The sequence below is a fragment of the Pleuronectes platessa genome, chromosome 17, assembly GCF_947347685.1.
Source record: "Pleuronectes platessa chromosome 17, fPlePla1.1, whole genome shotgun sequence".
NCBI lineage: Eukaryota > Metazoa > Chordata > Actinopteri > Pleuronectiformes > Pleuronectidae > Pleuronectes > Pleuronectes platessa.
In genome coordinates this window covers 13817970-13837734 of record NC_070642.1, presented here as the reverse complement: position 1 = coordinate 13837734, position 19765 = coordinate 13817970, and the positions used below count along the sequence as shown (strand labels likewise).

The 19765-nt window shown below is 41.9% G+C and overlaps 2 protein-coding genes across 4 annotated transcripts; one reads left to right on the top strand and one right to left on the bottom strand.

Annotated features, from left to right (window-relative positions):
- Nucleotides 1-2264: 2264 nt before the first annotated feature.
- Nucleotides 2265-8791, top strand: baalcb (BAALC binder of MAP3K1 and KLF4 b). Of its 3 annotated transcripts, XM_053445804.1 has the most exons (6): nt 2265-2427; nt 2518-2587; nt 3817-4028; nt 4774-4995; nt 7158-7357; nt 7917-8791. In XM_053445804.1, exons 4-6 carry the CDS (start codon nt 4815-4817, stop codon nt 8079-8081), a joined length of 546 nt encoding a protein of 181 aa, XP_053301779.1. In that variant the 5' UTR covers nt 2265-2427; nt 2518-2587; nt 3817-4028; nt 4774-4814; the 3' UTR covers nt 8082-8791. The 3 variants fall into 3 exon arrangements, with proteins under 3 accessions (XP_053301779.1, XP_053301778.1, XP_053301780.1); XM_053445803.1 differs by lacking the exon at nt 2265-2427 and having other exon boundaries at nt 2445-2587; XM_053445805.1 differs by lacking the exons at nt 2265-2427; nt 2518-2587 and adding an exon at nt 2609-2898.
- On the bottom strand, nt 8764-12595 carry nme6 (NME/NM23 nucleoside diphosphate kinase 6). Its single transcript, XM_053445802.1, has 6 exons — nt 12364-12595; nt 12079-12174; nt 11423-11525; nt 11150-11189; nt 9604-9764; nt 8764-9138 (listed from the first exon to the last, which is right to left on the bottom strand). The coding sequence occupies exons 2-6, from the start codon at nt 12169-12171 to the stop codon at nt 8987-8989; spliced, it is 549 nt and encodes a 182-aa protein (XP_053301777.1). The 5' UTR covers nt 12172-12174; nt 12364-12595; the 3' UTR covers nt 8764-8986.
- Nucleotides 12596-19765: the final 7170 nt, after the last annotated feature.

Here is a 19765-nt window from a genome sequence, read left to right as displayed (position 1 = left end):
TTTTGTTCCTATTACAGGTCAACTGAGAAGTCCACCTACCACCTCTTGTGGTGTTCTTGACCTCCAGCCCCTGAATTTTTTGAAACCTCTGAGTTCTCGAGTTCTTGTATTTTACTTTTAGACGTATAGAGTTTGTCTTTCTTAATTGTATAACAGTTCAGAGGAAAATGTTGACATACCTCCCAGTGGCCTCATATTATACCTCTGTCGATTGTCTCCTGCATTATGTTACCTGACCGTGTCCATAACTTCCCACATCGTACACTTAGCAATACAAAAACGCAGCCAATATACCTTTGAATATAAAATGTTTATCATTGAATAGTCGCCATTCAAACACTTGTATGTGAATTGAGTGAGAGGGAGGCTTTTCCATGCTGTGAAATTGATATGAAGTACATATTCATTGTATTCCAGCAGCAGCATGAATCCTTATTTGCGGCAGAAACCACCTTTTGAATTCGTCCATGTTGGTGCATTGTTTGGCAGCGCGCCACATTAATCACCAGGGCAATGGGAAGACAGGCCTATTGACCGGCAGTCCAATAGGACAGAGGGGCAGGACATACAAATCAAAGCCCGCCGCCCTCATATTGACCTGACTGTCTGCAGAATGTGAGATTCATTACCAGGGTGATGGGCGAAGGAGGCGCAGGAAGTCACAGGGATTTGGTCCGGCTCAGACCTGTGAGAAAACATGGTTGATTATTCAAAGGGGAATTGATAGTGTAGGGTATTTCTTCTTCTTTTTTTGGGGGGGGGGGGGGGGGGGGGGGTGAAGTCAAACTCATGGATAAAACATCTGTTTCTAAGTTTTTCTGCTTTTCAGCTCATGTTTGTTGACATACAGGGAAGTTCTCTTCTCTGTCATCTTGTCTTTGTCTCCATTACCGACTCCATTAGGGAAGAAAGATGTGAGGAAGTGAATTTGCACCCTGATTGCGCCGTTAATTCTGTGCAATTTTAAAGACCTCATTAGAAGCTGTGTATATGATGTGTGCTCCTTGTAGGCGGGGTCATCACTAACTGAACAGGACATGTGCTGTATGGTGTCGCACATTAAATCTGCCCCTCAGACACAAAACGTGAGTGATACCCATTAGTGGATTGATCAGGTGGAGATCCATCTGTTTATCTGTAATGTGTTTTATTGGCAGCTGACGTGTCGGACCTCACTTTACATGAGCTCTCGTTTAAAGTAGCTTCTGTGTTTCTGTGATGAATGTGCATTTTGCCGAGAAATTTCACAACTGGAAGGAATATTCTTTTAAAGTGATCTTTAGGTTTCAGTTTTAGAAATTAGTTTCATATAACAATGATCCCATGACTCAACATTCACTCCTTTGTCCCAGTTGTTTCCACATTCTCTCCCCTTTTCTTCTTTAAACAAACCATTGCATTTAAAAACGGAGGAGTCTCTTTGTGTTTGGTCAGCGCTTGAGCATTTGTCCTCGGTCATGGGTCTGTTGGTCTTGGACACAACACTCCTGACATTACTCTGCCTGGATTAACACGTGTTTCCAGCTCTGACAGCAGTGGTCTGTGTGACTGAGAGCTCAGACAATAAACCGGATGGCTGCACTGAGGATTAAATGAGCAGGCGATTTAAATTATTTGATTTGAGCTGAGACTTGGTAGACATTAACCCTGTGGTGTAGAGTGAGGGCACCAGCAGCAGCCTGGTTGCTGAAGGACAGGGGTGGGCTGTGACTGTCCCCTTGTGGGCAGAGTAGGGAACATCTCACTAGGGTTTTCAGGGCATGTGGTCAGAAGGAGACCATTGCTATGCCAGTTTATAACATATATGATATAGACCAAAATAAGACATTTTACCGTGAATAATATGTCTTCATTTGTGTGTGTTTGTCTACACGCATACTACAAATAGAGGGAGACATACATATACACAAATGTTTATAATCACATATGCACACACGTATATATTTACCTACAGCCTACAGTACACTGTGTAGTCTATGTATATATATTTATCCTTATTATCAATGATTATTATTTAATTGTTTATATATATATATTAATTATTATTATCAGGAAACTTCTTAAAAATGAGTCAAATAGCAGTTTAGTGGATAAGGAGCAGAAGACCTGTGAGCACAGAGCAGCAGGAGACTATCTTATTTTGATGTTTCCCTAGCAACAGCTGTGGTAACTGGGATGTTACTGGAGTTTAGAGACAGAAACCTTCTTCATGACAAGAGGCTGGGAGGTTCCTCTGCTCCCTCATGAACCAGATTCCTCTCCTCTCCTCTGCTCCCTCATGAACCAGCCTCCTCTCCTCTCCTCTGCTCCCTCATGAACCAGATTCCTCTCCTCCTCTTGTCTCCTCTCCTGTCTCCTGTCTCCTCTCCTCTCCTCCTGCCCTCTCCGCTCCTCTCTGTGTTTGTGGAGGAGGCGGAAGGACGCTCGGTGAGTAATCCACCGGTGGAGGCGGAGGAGGTGGAGGAGGTGGAGGAGGATTGTCGGTATTAACAAACATGTTACTGCTGTGTCTGGCAGGAGGACACGGAGGAGCACCGGGGAGAGACGAGCCAGCAGCGACTCTCCATCATCATCCTCATCATCCTCAGTAAGCCTCCGTCTTCCTCTGTGCGCATCGAGCCGCGTGTTTGAACTGCGTCGTTTAATACGTGGCTTCTCGCGTCCATTCATCCTCATGTGGTCAGTGTCAGTGTGTGTTTCTCCGTGGCAGTGGGGGTTTTCCTCACGGCCCTCAGTAAACATGATGCTGGCACGCACTGGCGGAGGATTTACGCCACATACTGTTCCCACAGCTAATGATCGTTCCCTGAATAGTCCTAGGAGAGACAATTCAATCCGGTGCAGTGATCGATAGGAGGCTCGTCGGTGGAATTCAGACCTCATCAGCAACTAAAGCTGGTTTAACAAAGACCCAATCATCCACAGAGAGCAGTGGTTATAGGTCCGAGTCAAGTGATTCTACGAGGGTGCATTGATTTCCTCTGCTGTCCAATTATAGGTCTCATGTTCATAGATCGAAACATCATTTATTTCCACATTCATTAATTTCTTTCAGCTTTATTATCAGATCCAAGGTGTTCTGATGTCCTCTGCTATCCAATTATAATAGCACTTATTATGGAGATAGATAGATAGATAGATAGATAGATAGATAGATAGATCATTTTTTTCTTCATTATTACTTTCTTTAATTTGTGTATTATCAGATCCATGTATTATAGTGGTTTTACGAGGTGTGTTGATTTTCTCTGCTGTCCAATTGTAGTAGGTTTCAGACAGATAACATATATAACATATATGTATGTGTATATATCTATACATTTAAAAATACGCGCATATATATGTATCATACAGTAGTTGCATGTACACACATACATACATACAGGGATGGATGGATACATATATCCTGTATGTACGTATATCCGTCTCTATACTTAGATGCATATGTATATACAGTGTGGGTATACACACATATATACACACATACATATAGATAGATAGTATAGATATATGTTATTCATCATTGAATATGCATTATTGCATTTAGAAATCTGATCATACTGTGCATACAATGAATAACAACCTGTCAGCTGTTTCAGTATCCACAGTGATAAGATGGCATCATGTATTTGTAGAGCAAGCCTGAACAAGACTTTCAATATTTTATGTTGGAATCTGACAGGAAATGATATGGCAAAATGTCGATAAAGCCACAAAAAAGTTGTATTTTCTTCACCTCCTCTCTCTCTCTCTCTCTCTCTCTCTCTCTCTCTCTCTCTCTCTCTCTCTCTGTCTCCCTCTCTTCTTTTCTAACAGGTGACTCTATGTGATCATGATCTGCAGCAACCTCCTGTGTTATATGGATTCCTAGGCCCGACTGACACTCACAGGAAGCTGCCTTCAGAAGTTGACATGTAAATGTGAGTTAGGGGACCACTCAGCCCAACTCCTGGAAGAACAAACTCAACTTGGAGACGATAATCCTGCATCACATGAGGGCACGGGGTCCCACAGCTGTGTGCTGTGCTGTGAGTATGGTTCATGTTGATGTCCTGAGAGATGATGTCTGATCAAAAGTCCAAATTAAAACGATATATACAATTCACTGTAAAACTGCTAATAATCAATACTTTCTGTAAATAAATCTATTGATTATTTTCTTGATTTGTTGGATTAGAAGGCGTTAATCACAGATTCCTTTTTTTTTACAACCAACAGTTATTATCACATAAGACACATAAGAAAAGCAGTAAATCTTCACACCAGAGAGTCTGGAATTAGCTTCATCCAATGAACAATTGCCTAATTGCTTAGAAGATTGAATGTCAAATGTATGTACTATGACATTTCTTTCCCTTACTTGCCCTAGTATTATCTGTCATTTAATGCATATTCATTATTATTATTAGCCCTATAAACCTGCATGTTGCTCCACCTCTCAAGCCCAATACTGCTCGAGGTTTCTTCCTGTTACAACTGAGATTTTTCTCAATTCTCTCGCCTGGAACTTTTGGGAAAGTGGTGGATCTGAAAATAAAGGGTAGAGTCTGCTCATGCAGCTATCTCATCACTCACAAAAGTTGCCATTTATCGTTTATTATTGTTAACGATGTAGCCTATATCAGTTGATTTTGATTAAAAGGACTTATCTCTGCACACTACATACGAGTAGAACTATTCCTTTTTTTCCCAAGAGGAAAGAAACTGCTTCGGTCTTTCTCTGTTTGAAGTGAAATCCAGTGTAAATCTCGTTCTCTCTCTTCTGCTCTGAAGAGAAGTCCAGGCGTGAAGTGACGGAGCGCTGCGGGAGAGCGATGGGCTGCGGGGGCAGCAGGACGGACGCTCTGGAGCCTCGCTACCTGGAGAGCTGGACCAAAGAGACGGAGTCCACGTGGCTGACCAGCACCGACACCGACATCCCCCTGTCGTCCATCCAGAGCATCCCCTCCGAGAACTCCGAGGCCGGCTTTGCTTCTGAGAAAACAATCAGCCCGGGTGAGAAGAACGAATTAGGAGCTGAGTGGATGGATGAATGAACAGTGATCTCCTAACAGGCACAGGCAGGAATCTAGCTGCTGAACTGATTAACAAAACACTCATGGTTGTATAAATTATGACTTCATTAGATTCCCACAGCAGATTACAGTGTATTTGCAATTCATATTTCATTCTATATTCTATGTCATAAGCATGCTAGTGTTCTTCAGTTGTGTGCTTGGCTGTGTGTATTTATACGTCTTTGCACCAAATGCACGTTCGTCATTTTTAATTGCTCCATAATGAGGTTTTTCATCAGTGGGACTGTTTGGATGTATCTCGGAGAGTTCAGGCTTTGAGTGGATCCTATTGGATTAGCAATGACAGCATGTGATAGGTTATGCATGACAAAAGGAAACCATTATGCAAAAGAGAAAATGAAAGAAGAAAGAAGGTTCTTGTTGACCGTCGTTCTCTAGCTGAGGATTAAATATGACATGACGATGTGTAAAACATCTTCCCAGGACAGATTTTTACCTCCTCAGACAAACGGGGATCTGTCTGTCGTTTTCCTTTGTGCCTTTAATTTCCTTTAATTTGTCTTCCCTTAGCTGCGTCTGCACTCGTCTTTGAAGCCAGGGGCAGATGAGACGGTAAATGGAGGAATAATGGGTAACATCAGAAGCCAGTGTGCTCAAACAGGCCTTGGCTCTCTTGGCAACCGACAGAGCTGTGATTGAATCCAGGCAGGGGAGCCTTGATGTGATTGTGAGGACAAATAAAGCACAGCGTCGCTCCGAGGGGATAAAACAGATCCGGAATTGGCCAGATTAATCGGCACCTTGTAACCGCCAGGACTGCATCAAAGAGTGGCGCCGCAATATGGTGCCTGACACGAGCATCTGTTAGATGTGGCACAGAAGCGGCTACGCAGCGATGCAGTCTTTGCTCTGTTGGTGTTTCGTGATGACAGTGTGAGGAATGCCAACATCCAATACGCCACAGCTGTGTGCACATCAAATACACTTCAGAGGGATGTTGTTGTTGTTGTGTTTTCCATAATTGCCCGTGTTGGCACAGTGGTACAGCGGTTAGAACTCAAGTATCACAGTTTAGCCGGGGTTTGCACGTTCTCCCTTCGTCCAAACACATGCAGATTGGTGTCATGTTGACTGGAGACTCTAAAACGACCATAGGTGTGAATGGGAGTGTGAATAGTCCCCCCAAGATCCCTTAAAGAAAAAACGGTATAGATAATGGATTGATGAATTAATCACACTGTATTCAAATTTGTTCAGTGACAGCAGTCTACCCCTATAAGCTGTGTGTATGCTGACTAACACTAACAATTCTGCATCTTATCACTCAAAAGTTGTGATAATTGTTATATTGCCAGGATTGGAATGCACCTTTTTTTTCCTATTCTTTTTAAAGGAGAATGCAGTAATGAATCAAAGCTCTAGTTCTGTTTACTGTTCCAGAGGTCGTAAGAAAAACTATTTGTTTGTTCCCCTGATTTCTTCACTCTGTAGATCCCGGAAAAAAACGCAATCCAGTTTTATTATTAACTTTTTGTCCACAAACAGGGTTTCAACACCCAAAGGACTCACTCCACGTTTCAGATTGCACCATACAAATAACCTCTGGAGTTGTTCTCTTTTCTTCTGTCTATATCATTTTTGTTTTTATAGTAAGCAGCCTCCTCTTCTCTACTCTCTGATTGTTTAATCCACCTCTACTTTAATAACTTGTGTATTATACCATTATTCCTAGATAATCCTTTGTTGTTCTTCTGCCTCCTGCATGTTTGTTTTGCTCAAAACCCGATTTAGCTTCATTGAAATCCGACTGTGGTTGATTAGGATGCTGTCTGGATATCACTGATTTGTTTGCATCTACTTTTGATTTAAATTCTTCTTATTTTAAAGCATCTGAACTATCACACCGATAAGCCTCGAACCCATGTGTTATTTGAAAATCCACTTCACAGTTTGAATCTTAACATGTGCTCCACTTTTGGCAGTAATCAGAAACCAGGTACGCAAAGACAGCAGGTGTGTGTATTGGGACTGAAACTACATGTTTGGTCTACAAGTTGAAGCGTATTAGTCGGTATCAACAGGAGTCCTGTGGTTCTGGTTGTTCCAGGGAACAGATCTTAAGTTTTTGTTTTGCTGCAGTTCCAGATTTATTTGACGACGGCCTCCCTCCTCCTGCTCAGGCGTACCTGAAGGTCTGCTCCGCCGAGTCGGAGGTCAGTCTGAACGATGTGAAACCCAGCAGCCCTCCTGCCATCCTGCCATCGCTGCCCAAAGAGGAGGTGCTGCCTTCGTCTGGCACCACGGTGCAGCGGCGGAGCGTTCTGCACACTGAGGAAATTGTGAGTCTCTCGCTGGATGTTTGTAAATGTCGCTTATTAGTTTCCGGCTTGTATTTATCTTTTATAGTCATTCAATTATTAAACATAATGAGCTGGGGGAGTCCCACTTGTGGATAAAAGGTGTAAAACCATAACTTTGTTTTTTAATATCATGCTCATGTCACATTTAGAACAGAAAATATTTATCAAATGACAGATTAGATTATTAACAGATGATGAGATGTAACTATTTGCACAATTTGATATCTGTGTTGTTTGTACTTTAAGCGTAAGTAGCAAACATTTTCTTATCCAGCGTCTCAGATGTTCGAAATTAGAATTTTTGGGGTCATTATGATATTAAATGGATTCTTGGCCAGACAAAACAAGACATCTTAAAGTCACTGTGACCTGTGGGGAAATTTAATTTTCATTTTACGACAATTATATGAACAAGAAAACAATACATAGCTCAAATTCCCACTTTGTCTTGACAAATGCTGGCTAACCCTAACCCTGAACACGTTTTAGTGTATTACCATTTACCATTGTCCTGTCTTCCATTCGCCACCATCCACAGACCAAATGGCAGGACAACCGGATGTCCACAAAGCAGGTGACCATCACGGTGACGCAGAGCATCCATCAGGTGGACAAGAACGGGAAGGTGAAGAAGTCGCTCACCACTTACGAGGTGATGAAACCTGTGGAGAGCCTGAAACAGGTGGCCACACAAAACACTTGAGAGGATGAAGCCAAAGACAAAGTGACGACTGTGAAATGAACAAACTGAAAGAGTGTGATGGCTGATGAAGCACAAGAGGGCCGTGTGAGACTCGGGATAACGGAATATTTTTCTCATTTTCTTAAATAGCTTGGGCCCTTTTTGTAGATAATATCATGAAATGTATTTCTATGGAGCCTGTTGCCAAAATGTTTCGCTGTATTTTGACACTTTGAACACATGTGAAACATACAAATCTGTAGTTTGTTATAAGAAAATGAAAAGTTTGCAGGACATGTGACATCAGACCAAAAGTAAATGAAGAACTCACATTATATCACAGCAGAAGACCCGTTTTGAAAATCATTTGGAAAATTCAAATTTCACAAGCCACCTAGAATTTTAAAATTTAAGATGCTTTTAAGAATAGATACATGTGTAAATATATCCTTGCAGTGTTATTTTAAGTAACTGAATCTCCACATGGCATAAATACTTTATAGTTTCCGTTACTTGACACTGAAATGTAGCTGCTGTGCTACAGTCTGTGCGGCTCAGGTAACGGAACTTTTGACGACTGCAATGTTTACAGTGAAGCTTGAACAGGAGGTTGTGACTATGATGATGTAAAAAGTGACTCACTACATTGTGTTGACTTGTACAATAGAGTCGATTGTGTTTTCTAATGACAATCAGTCTAATAAAACATTGACAGACTTTATTTTAAATTACTACACACGGCGTGGAAAGAAAATCAGTTTTTAATTACTCATGCAGGGAACATAATGGCACTCGGAGGAAGTGACGTAAACAATAAACAAGCTTTCTCACAGTGTTACACAGAGTATGTGGCATCAGGTGGACCAGTAGCTGGTCGTTATCTTTGAGTCCTTTGACCGGTGTGTTGATGACCAGCAGATCTGGGGTCAGCTTTGTGCTGAAATTGTGTGGATCTGTTTTTGATGATCGAAGTGTAACTGTCCAGATCTGAACGACGGCTCCTCTCTCTCCATCCACTCGTCCACACAGAAGTCCGGGAAGAAGAAGCTGATTTCTCTTCGTGCTGATTCAACAGAATCTGGAGAAACGATCATAACAAAAACAATCAGGATTTTGAAACTTTCAGTCCAGTAAAAAGAAAAAGTTGAAAATTGGCTTTAAGAAGCCAAACTGGGTGTATTGTTGAATAATCAGACCATCGAGAACTTGCTACTGAATAAAATGTGACATGAATAATTGAGAAGATAATTTATTAACTTTTATGATAACAAATTGTATGATGCACTACTGTAGAAACAATTCATAATTCGCTACATTTCATAATGCAACTTGTTGAAAGATGATTTTAAAGCTACCACTGTTTGTGTTGTGAGTGTTTAATTACACTGTTAAACTAATCTGTTCCACTAATGTTCAACCTGATGAAGCTCCACTGTGTGAAGTGATATACCATGAGATATCGCAGGGGCTGTAGACCTACTGTTTTTAGCATCAAGTGAAGCACTAAGGACTGATCCCTTTAAATCCACGAGCTGTTTCCTACCTGAGCCGTGGGCCGTGTTCCGTGTGTCTGTGAGTCCAAACTGGGCCCTGATGGTGGCGGGGGAGGTGTATCTGGCTCGGAACACTTTGGTGGGTCCCATCAGTTCTCTCCAGTGGCGTATTCCGTCCTCTCTGGCTAGAATGTACGCGCGCATCGGACCACTGCAACAAAAAAACACAACAGTTTTAAATTCAGAGTCATAATTGAATGTTTCCCTTCACTGCACATAATGCTCTGTGAAGCTGCTCCACACAAAGAGCTGGGGATGCTTTCTAGGCTTTAAAGGAACAGAGTGTAGACTTTAGAAGCATTTAGCAAGTTAGGTTATAGATTGAAGCCCAAATATTTTTGTATACAACTGCAGCCATCATGTGCTGGTGATGTCATCTGGAGTTTGAGCTGCAGTGATCGTGGAATGAAGCTGCGATATCAAGGTCCTGGTGATTACCCCCCCCCCCCGACATTTCACCTCTTTCTTTATAGCATCAGTTAAGTCATTGGAACTAAACTATTGAGAGAAATAAACCATTGAAGATACAGTTTGATAATTACAACCACAAAATGACAGAAACCACCTTTTGGAAGAACATTTCCCATCTGCTAACATGGAAGGGGCGGAGTTCATGACCTTTACTACAGCCAGCCACCAGGGGGCGATGAAGATGTTTTGGTTTCACTTTCTAGGACAACCATATCATCAAGCTTTATAAAGAAACATGGCAGAACTTTCCTCATGTGTTTATATAAACTAAAACATAACTATGAATATAATTTCTGCAATAAGATTCCCCCAGAATCCTACACACAGCTCTTTTAATACGAGGTCACAAATTGGCTTCTCTATCTATTCACTGCATGACCTCCTGAGAGGAGAGCTCAGATATAAATAACATGTCTAGCAGTCACACACACTAGTTTATCAGCTTTATTTAATAATTGTATTTTACTTGTATTACTTGCAGTGATAAGATGCAACGTTTTTACTGTCCTTTGGATGTACCATTACACCTGTAAAGCACTTTGTTATTTTTAAATGTGCTACATAAATCAAACTGACATTAACATTGACATTAGGGAAGCCATGGCAACGGGAGCTGACAGGCTAGAGATGCTTGTTATATTCCCAGTAACACTCCGAACACCCAGAGAAAGTTTGGTGTGGTACTGATTCACTGCTGTGATGAGAAGGAATGTGACGATGTGACTAAAAAGCACCTCTTGCAGTGTTCAATGCATGTGGAGCAATTATGAGCCGGCTACACGCCAATTTTCAGGTAATTGCTCCGGGGGTGTTGTGCTTAACATGGCACTCGGCTGACAATTGAAACTCCTGTGGTGAAGTTTCAGAAAATAATTAATTGGCGACTTGCTGAGCATGAAATAGGAGCCCTGTCGTGTGAGGCGAGCCTTTTCTGTGCCAGCTCAGAGGGTTACGAGGTATGAAAATGTCCTTATTATTCCATTTCCAATACATGAGACAGGAAACCACATTTATCCAAAGCCATGACTTGCAATTTGCACATTTACTGTGTGAAGTGGGGCTCACCTTGCCATGAATTCAACGAGTCTTTGATAGAAGAATCGCCCTGAAGCACAAAAGGGTTCAGTTAAAACTCTTCACCAAAAAAAACGACAGGAGGCAGTTTTTTATTCTTCTTTAGTGTGGCTACTGTAGCATGATGCATCAATCGTTTTAACCAACATACATCTGCTAAAAACAGCCGCTGACTCATATGTGTAGTCATATAGAATAACTGGAAAGATCGAAACAAGACAAGAACAACATAGAGTAACAGACATGAGCTGCACACACACACACCTGAGTGTTCGGCGTAGAATCTCTCAGAGTCCTGCGTCCTCCACACGAGATCTTTGTGTCGAACAATAACAAAGTTGTTGTCCAGGATTCTCTGGTGAAGAGCCTGAGAGAGAGATAAAGAGACATATTTATCTTTTCTGAGTCAGGCTGGAATTGAGTAAACAACTTATTTATTAATATATAAATACTGTTTGAATCACACAGTAGGTCAGTGCATTTCTTCGTCAAAAACAAAAAAGGAAAATGGGTATTTTTGACCAATCATGAGTCAGTCTCACTCCATCGATGACTTTTCACCCCGTTTTTAATAGCATCGAATACATAATTATAACAAAATGTATTTAATAATAATAATATAAATACTTTGTGTACTTTGACTTTTTTGTTTGGTCCATGTTTTCCTTTTGTTAACAAAGAGGAGGTGGGATTTAATGGCGATCAAGATGTTTTGGCTTCACTTTAAGGGAACAGTTAGGTTGTCCATCTTTAGTCTATGGTTTGGACAGAATATCGGATCAGCAGTTTATTTTGAGGAGAGGGGCAGCTAACATAAGATCTTCTCCCTTTACTGCCACATTCAATGCACATGTACGACTGCAGGTGAGATGTGACAACAACAGGGGCCCTACAGCAAGTTGCCCACTGTCTCTACTGACCTGCGACACCAGCGGTTGAGCCACCGCGTCCGGTTTGATGACCGCCAGGGTGAGCTGCAGCACTTTGGACAGACGAGCAGCTGTGAGTCTCATGGCCTGGAGACACAACACAGGGTTACCATCACACAATGCGCCTGACGTTACATTCAGCGAAGGCAGCAAACGCAACAACACAACAGTGTCCGATACGTCGTGTGGTCATCACGACACAGTCAATGCAACGTAAATAAGATTAAATCCCGTTGATATTTACAAGTCAGCTCTGAATTAGTTACAGATACAAACCTCCGTTCTGTCTGTTTTTCAAAATAAAGGTCAGCTATCAGAGGAAAACCCACTCCGTCGCCATTACTGCGGCAAATAGTAACGCGTTACTTTAAGTCGCTAAACGGCGTCTACGGGTAACATTGATTTAAATTCTGTTAAACTAAACGAAAGACGCCGCAATGTTAAACTGAATTTTAGTATAAATTTGTGGCGTTGTCGCTGAAGGGCTCCTCGCACCGTGCGGTCCGGATGTAAATACTGTCCCCAGAAACTGAGCCACCACATTAGGTTCCCACTGACAGAGGGAGACACTTGTTGAAATAGTTATCAACATACAGCCGTTATTAAAGATGCATAAATAAATTTAACAACAACCTAGAATGTGTTCAGGTTGACCACCGACAACAAAAGGAGGGTTGCCACAAAGCTGCGGGCACAGGAGGCATTTACTGCCTTGCACATGGGCACTATGGCAGGGTCGATACACATAGATTTAGATCTATTTGTCATAAAATGTCTTTTTACTTTTAGATGTGTACTCTCTCAAAAACCACGTGTAGGTTGAAAAACATATTAACTATATGGACAGCCCATGTATATCCATATGCTCCTATACCAACTACTGCACATGAGTCCTATAGAAGTGACTAATACAGTGCCTTGCATAAGTATTCACCCCCTTTGGACTTTTCTACATTTTGTCATGGTATAACCACAGATTAAAATTTATTTCATCGTGAGTTTATGTAATGGACCAACACAAAATAGTGCATCATTTGGAAGTGGGGGGAAATATTACATGGATTTCACAATTATTTACAAATAAAAATCTGAAAAGTGTTGAGTGCATATGTATTCACCCCCTTTACTGTGAAACCCCTAACAAAGATCTGGTGCGACCAATTGCATTCACAAGTCACATTTGCAAGTCACATAATTAGTAAATAGGGTCCACCTGTCTGCAATTTAATCTCAGTATAAATACACCTGTTCTGTGACGGACTCAGAGTTTGTTGGAGATCATTACTGAACAAACAGCATCATGAAGACCAAGGAGCTCACCAAACAGGTCAGGGATAAAGTTGTGGAGAAATATGAAGCAGGGTTAGGTTATAAAAAAATATCCAGAGCTTTGAACATCTCTCTGAGCACCATAAAATCCATCATAAGAAAATGGAAAGAATATGGTACAACCGCAAACCTACCAAGAGGAGGCCGTCCACCCAAACTGAAGAGTCGGACAAGGAGAAAATTAATCAGAGAAGCAACCAGGAGGCCCATGGTTACTCTGGAGGAGTTGCAGAGATCCACAGCTGAGGTGGGAGAATCTGTCCACAGGACAACTATTAGTCGTCTACTCCACAAATCTGGCCTTTATGGAAGAGTGGCAAGAAGAAAGCCATTGTTGAAAGGGATCCATAAAAAATCCCGTTTGGAGTTTGCCAGAAGCCATGAGGGAGACACAGCAAACATGTGGAAGAAGGTGCTCTGGTCAGATGAGACCAAAATTGAACTTTTTGGCCTCAATGCAAAACGCTATGTGTGGCGAAAACCCAACACTGCCCATCACCCTGAGCACACCATCCCAACAGTGAAACATGGTGGTGGTAGCATCATGCTGTGGGGATGCTTCTCTTCAGCAGGTACAGGGAAACTGGTCAGAATAGAGGGAAAGATGGATGGAGCCAAATACAGGGAAATCCTTGAAGAAAATCTGATGCAGTCTGCAAAAGACTTGAGACTGGGGCGGAGGTTCATCTTCCAGCAGGACAATGACCCTAAACATACAGCCAGAGCTACAAAGGAATGGTTTGGATTAAAGAATGTTAATGTCTTAAAATGGCCCAGTCAAAGCCCAGACCTCAATCCAATAGAGAATCTATGGCAAGACTTGAAGATTGCGGTTCACAGACGGTCTCCATCCAATCTGACTGAGCTTCATCTTTTTTGCCAAGAAGAATGGACAAACCTTTCCATCTCTAGATGTGCAAAGCTGGTAGAGACATACCCCAAAAGACTTGCAGCTGTAATTGCAGCGAAAGGGGGTTCTACCAAGTATTGACACAGGGGGGTGAATACTTATGCACCCAACAGATGTCAACTTTTTTGTTCTCATTATTTTTTGTGTCACAATAAAATTTATTTTGCACCTCCAAAGTACTATGCATGTTTTGTTGATCAAACGGTAAAAAGTTTATTTAAGTCTATTTGAATTCCAGTTAGTAACAGTACATAATGGGAAAAAGTCCAAGGGGGGTGAATACTTATGCAAGGCACTGTATATGCTTCCATCATCTGTTTTATTCCAAATATCCTGTCTATTGGTGGTAAAGACCTTAAATATTGGCTTAAATTAATAAAAGACTGTATTTATATCATAGATAAAAATGTGGTTTTGTAGTACCCTCAGTATGACTCTCCTGTAGGGATTCTGCACTTTTTCTGATCGTAAAATGTAACAGCAGGCTGACCTTGAATAGTTTTGATGCACAGTAAACTTACATAGTTTGGCCAGACTAGAAATAACACTTATCTTAACATAACATAACAATATATGACTGTCCAAACATGGCTTTACAGATAAGGCATATTTGAGGCAGTAAAAATCAAATAATATCAAGGGCTGAAAACACATGTCTTCGTAATAATGGGGGGAAAAGGTACATGCCTGTACTGAATAGTAGTTTCTCTGCTGTAATATGAGGTCTAATCACAGATTAAAGTTTTTCAATATGGAAGTTATGTTTTTGTGTTGTTGAATATATATTTATATATATATATATTTTCCCGAAGAGCATGAACTTCCTCATCACCAGTAGTTTGACATAATTTAGCCATTGATCCATACCTGCATGTTACATTAGTTACACTGGACAAAGATCATCATCTAAAAACTTCTCTGAGCTTCATTGGAGTCATAGAGCTGTGAGGTGGGATATAATGGATGTGCTCGTTCATGATAAGATGCTCTATAACTGAAGGATTGGTGGATAGAGCCAGCGACATGGCAGCTACGAGCAGGGACCAGAGGGAGAGAGATGCTGTCCCCAGAATGTCATCAATGTGGAGATCAGTCATACAGTATGAGTTACAAACATGGAGCACATTCCAGCAATGCAAAATGGACACACCCTTGAAAAGAGGAGATTGTCCACGTGCGTGTCCCTGTCCGTGTGTGTGTGTGTCTGTGTGTGTATGTCCCCGTGTGTCTGTGTGTGCCTGTATGGTTTGACATTCAGTGAGAGAGAGAGCGAGAGAGAGAATAGGAGGGAAGAATGGGGGGATGGATGTCCCACATAGGTTTCTCCCACCTGCCCATGTCATGTGACTCGGGGTGACACCACAGCTGTTACCTCCCATGGGGGGATGGAGAGGACATGAGGAGACGTTGGGTGGGCACATGTTGGAAAGTATATAGCTTTAAAAACCTATATATACTTGTACAATGTATTAAAAAAGTAATTTGATAAAATGTATTTTACCATTGTTACACAAGATATTTGTTGAATTCAACTATCTAGTTTGGAGGGAAGACAAATCGGTGACACCTAATGGTACTGATACATTTTATGTGTATGGCACTTTCAACAATGCTTTATTATATAATTCACATCAAAATTACACATTCAAATATAAGTAACTTTTCATATTCAAACGTTAAAAGCAGTTGTGAAAAGGTGAGTTTTCATCAGGGTTTTGAAAGTTAAAAATTCCTGGTTGGACCATAGGGTTGGAAGTTATTGATGTCAAGTAGATATATTTGAATCAGAAATAATATGATTGTCAAATTTGAGCCATGGAAAAGGTTATAGTGTCCTAATCTAGATTATGGTGCTAATGCCTAATAGATAATACTATACAAAAACATGCATACAAATTGAACAGATTCAATAATCAGAGACAGGGTTACATAAAATGTATTTGCACAAAACTTGGTGAAAGGATGTGGTCGGGGTCAGAGAAGAACCCTTTAGATGCTGGTGTGGATCCAGTAGTGTGTGTAGCTTGGCGCAGCTTGATTGAATTTAAGGGGACTGTTGTAGTTTCTCAATGTTTCTCAGAAAATCGGGAGCATTTACAGCAGGATGATTTTTTACCTCCGTCATCCCCTGAAGAGCTGGGTGATCTTATTATATGTTCAGTGAATGATTCTCAGGCAATCGATTAAAGTTTGACATTCACCCTAAAAAAGGTTTGAGAGGGGGAGAGACCACCTGTCTCCCCTCAGCTGGACGGCTGATTCAGCTGACCCCCCCCCCACCATAAACCCTGTCTCTGTTTCATCTCTGTGTCACCGCTGCTGCTGCTGCTGCTGCTGCTGTTTGCGCTGCTGCTGCTGGCTCTCCTGCAGTTGTCGTTCCCTTTTGGTCGGAGTCGGGGCAGCTGACTGAAAACCCCCACAGGCTTTTGGTTTCTATAGGCTGCTCCACATTCATTCTTCCATCGGAGGCCACAGTAAAGGATCATGTGAAAGTATGTTCCACTGCACCAGGGGAAAGAGTTTGAATGTGATGCCAGACAATGCAGGCGTTTTCTTAGATGGGTAGTTTTGTGGTGATGTTACTTTAACTGCAAACATCTTCCACTCATAAAGTCAAACTCAAAATCATCTAATTACACTTTTCTTTCCAAGAAAGTTATTAGAAATGTGCTTAAATTAAATTAATATCATTGTATGATATTAACCACTACTAGAACTAACTAGGAAATCATTAGGAAATGAAATACTGATAAAGTAAAGCATTATATGACCGGTTATTCAGACCGTCATCAGCAGAAAATCAATAAGGCAAACAACAGTAATTAGACACAAAATTCTTACCACTTGTATAAATCCTCACATTGATATACCCATGTTATAATTCATTGAATTTGTGCAGGTATTTTGAATAAACTGGTTTATGTATGATGTGAGTTTCCATCCTGTATGAAACTATCCAGTCACTCCATTTTGTACATTAAGTTTAATTAGCTTATACAGTGATGTTATGTAGGATGATGCCATGGATAAATTCATGGCATTTGTGAACCGACCTCCAGTGTTTTAAATAAAACTCCTTCTATGTACTCTTCATTAGAAATCATGCTTATAGCTGCACACACAGGAAGTTGTTTCCTTGTTTCCCGTCTACAGATCTGTGAGAATGTTGTTACTAGTAAATAAACTACTGTACTACGACACTTGAAACCTCCATGAGAGAGTTTCCACATATCATGTAGAACAAATACAGTGAGGTTTGAGCTCTGCTGTGTCCGGATCCCCCACATTGCAGCTCACCTGTCACCCGGTTAGAGGCCACCAGCCTGACCATTACAGCGGGGTCATTTAGGGGGACAAGACCCCTGTTCTGACACCCACAGGCCCCTTTTATGTCTTAATTGTTTGATTGGTGAGAAAAGACAGGGAAGTGTTTCCTGTTTCGTCACCTTTCGAGGGCTTCGACGACAGATCACAGCCTAATGAGGGAGCAGCGGAGAGGAAACATGATGGAATCAAAAGTGGTCACCTTTTGTTGAGTTGCATCGTCCTCCACTGAGATTTGACGGAGGTTTTTTATCTTCTTTTGTTTTAAGATCAGTTTTCTCACCAGCACAGAAAGTGTGTGTTAACGCCCCTTCAGTGTGAGATCAACCTTTCATCATTAAAATCTTCTCTCATTCCTGAATCCGCTGACCTCCGGAGCATCTGTCCGACTCCCTCCGTCCCCTCGTTGAATCACGGGAGCGAGTCGCCTTCACCTTTCCGTCACCTGTTCTCTCTTTTAGCCTAAATGCCGGGCGACCTCTGACCTTCTTGTTCCATTGCCTCGCAACACGGCACCAGGCTCCTTTGCGACAGCTGTGTCAACCTCCGTCCTGGCAACTGTTGTGCCCAAGGAAGGACAGAGAGTTCCATGTAATGAGTCATCAACATACAACAAAGATCTGTTTTGACTTTGTTGGGATCAAGCAGCTCCATTCCACATCTCAGTTTGTAGCTGAGGTATCAGGAACCATTCCAGATTTAAAATGTGAGCTTTTATTTTGTCATTTTTCTGCTACATGTTGCTTATATGCTCATCTTTTTGATTTGTTAAGACTCACACATTGTATTGGGTGATAAAAACCAATTTTTCATACTATATGTGTACAAAATCCCATTTTCCGGCATTATGCAGTATATTTTACAGCAGACAACAGACAAATATGAAATGAACCCCATTTAAAGGGATTTGACTCTCCCCCTTCTGCCGGGAGCTTACTCCACAGTAGCAAGGTTGCCCCATCCCGTGCATGTGAGGGACCTGGTCTGGTGTCAGCTGCCAGTTTATTTATAACAATCAAAATCCATGTTATCCTGTGCTGAAGAAACGTCTCCGGGCCTTCTTCTACCTGCCGTCCCGAGGGAGATTATTTCCTTCTGGCCAATAAAAGCACGTTGTGACATTGGCACCGGGGCAGATGGGATGTGACAGCGAGGGGAACAAAGTGATTAGCAAACGGGGGCCCCGGGTATGTGAACGCGGGTTAAAAATAACCTTGTTGACTCAGTTTGTAGTTAACATGCAGCCCATGTGCCGTCATCCTCACATTTTGGTTTAATTATTCTTTGAAAGGACTCAGTGGGTTTGTTAAGGAGGGAACTCCTGTGCTCAACCACACTCATGTGCATTGTTAGGTTATGTTTTCAACTGGATCATTGAATCTCAGGTAAAATAAAACAGAGGAGGGGCAGACAGATGAGGAAAAGTCACAGCGTAAGATGAGATCTTTTGCATGATGCCTGACACATGATGAAAGAGTGTCCGAAGATTAGATGAGGCACTTTGGCTGATCTGCGGGTTGGCCGGTGAGCTGGAATGTGACAGTGATCAGCTGTCCAGTTAAGAGGAACATCACGGATTACGATTCGTGTCTTAACCATTGTGTCCGGTGCTAGCGACCAAGAATCCACTCAGCGACAAAAGTCATCCGATATTTCCAGCGACCAGATATATCTGGCAAGGCCGTCGGCGCATAGCTGACATTAGTGGAAATGTTGCATTTGTTGCACTCCCTGGCCCCGGGCCATGGGAAATATGGAACAACGGACGAATTTAGACAACATCCTGTGGCGGAGGGGGGGAAAGAAACCTGCGGAGCTACAAAGATGGGGATGGGGTTGCTATTTGTGGACGGCGAGTGCCTCGAAAATAGCGAGAGCGTTGGGTTTCAATGTAAGCCCCTCGCTCTGGGCTCGAGCTTTCTGTGAATGAGGCCTGGGTTCCTATCACGCCCAACCCCGGCGCTGATTTTAGAACACAGGTGTTGACCTTAGTGGAGCGGCTTGTGCTTGGTGCGGAGGAAAATGAACCCCTGAGCCCGGCCGGTTTGCCTCCACAGTATATTGGTGATCGCTGCGTGGTCACATAGGTGCTTTAAAACACACATCTATGGATCT

Bases quoted from the DNA above. Each gene is read 5' to 3' on its own strand.
- baalcb (XM_053445804.1), top strand. From the start codon at position 4,815: ATGGGCTGCGGGGGCAGCAGGACGGACGCTCTGGAGCCTCGCTACCTG. The intron at 4,996-7,157 runs GTGAGAAGAACG...GTTTTGCTGCAG, and splicing joins TGAGAAAACAATCAGCCCGG to TTCCAGATTTATTTGACGAC. The intron at 7,358-7,916 runs GTGAGTCTCTCG...CACCATCCACAG, and splicing joins TTCTGCACACTGAGGAAATT to ACCAAATGGCAGGACAACCG.
- nme6 (XM_053445802.1), bottom strand. From the start codon at position 12,171: ATGAGACTCACAGCTGCTCGTCTGTCCAAAGTGCTGCAGCTCACCCTG. The intron at 11,526-12,078 runs GTCAGTAGAGAC...TCTCTCTCTCAG, and splicing joins CTCAACCGCTGGTGTCGCAG to GCTCTTCACCAGAGAATCCT. The intron at 9,765-11,149 runs GTGAGCCCCACT...TTTTTGTTGCAG, and splicing joins CTCGTTGAATTCATGGCAAG to TGGTCCGATGCGCGCGTACA.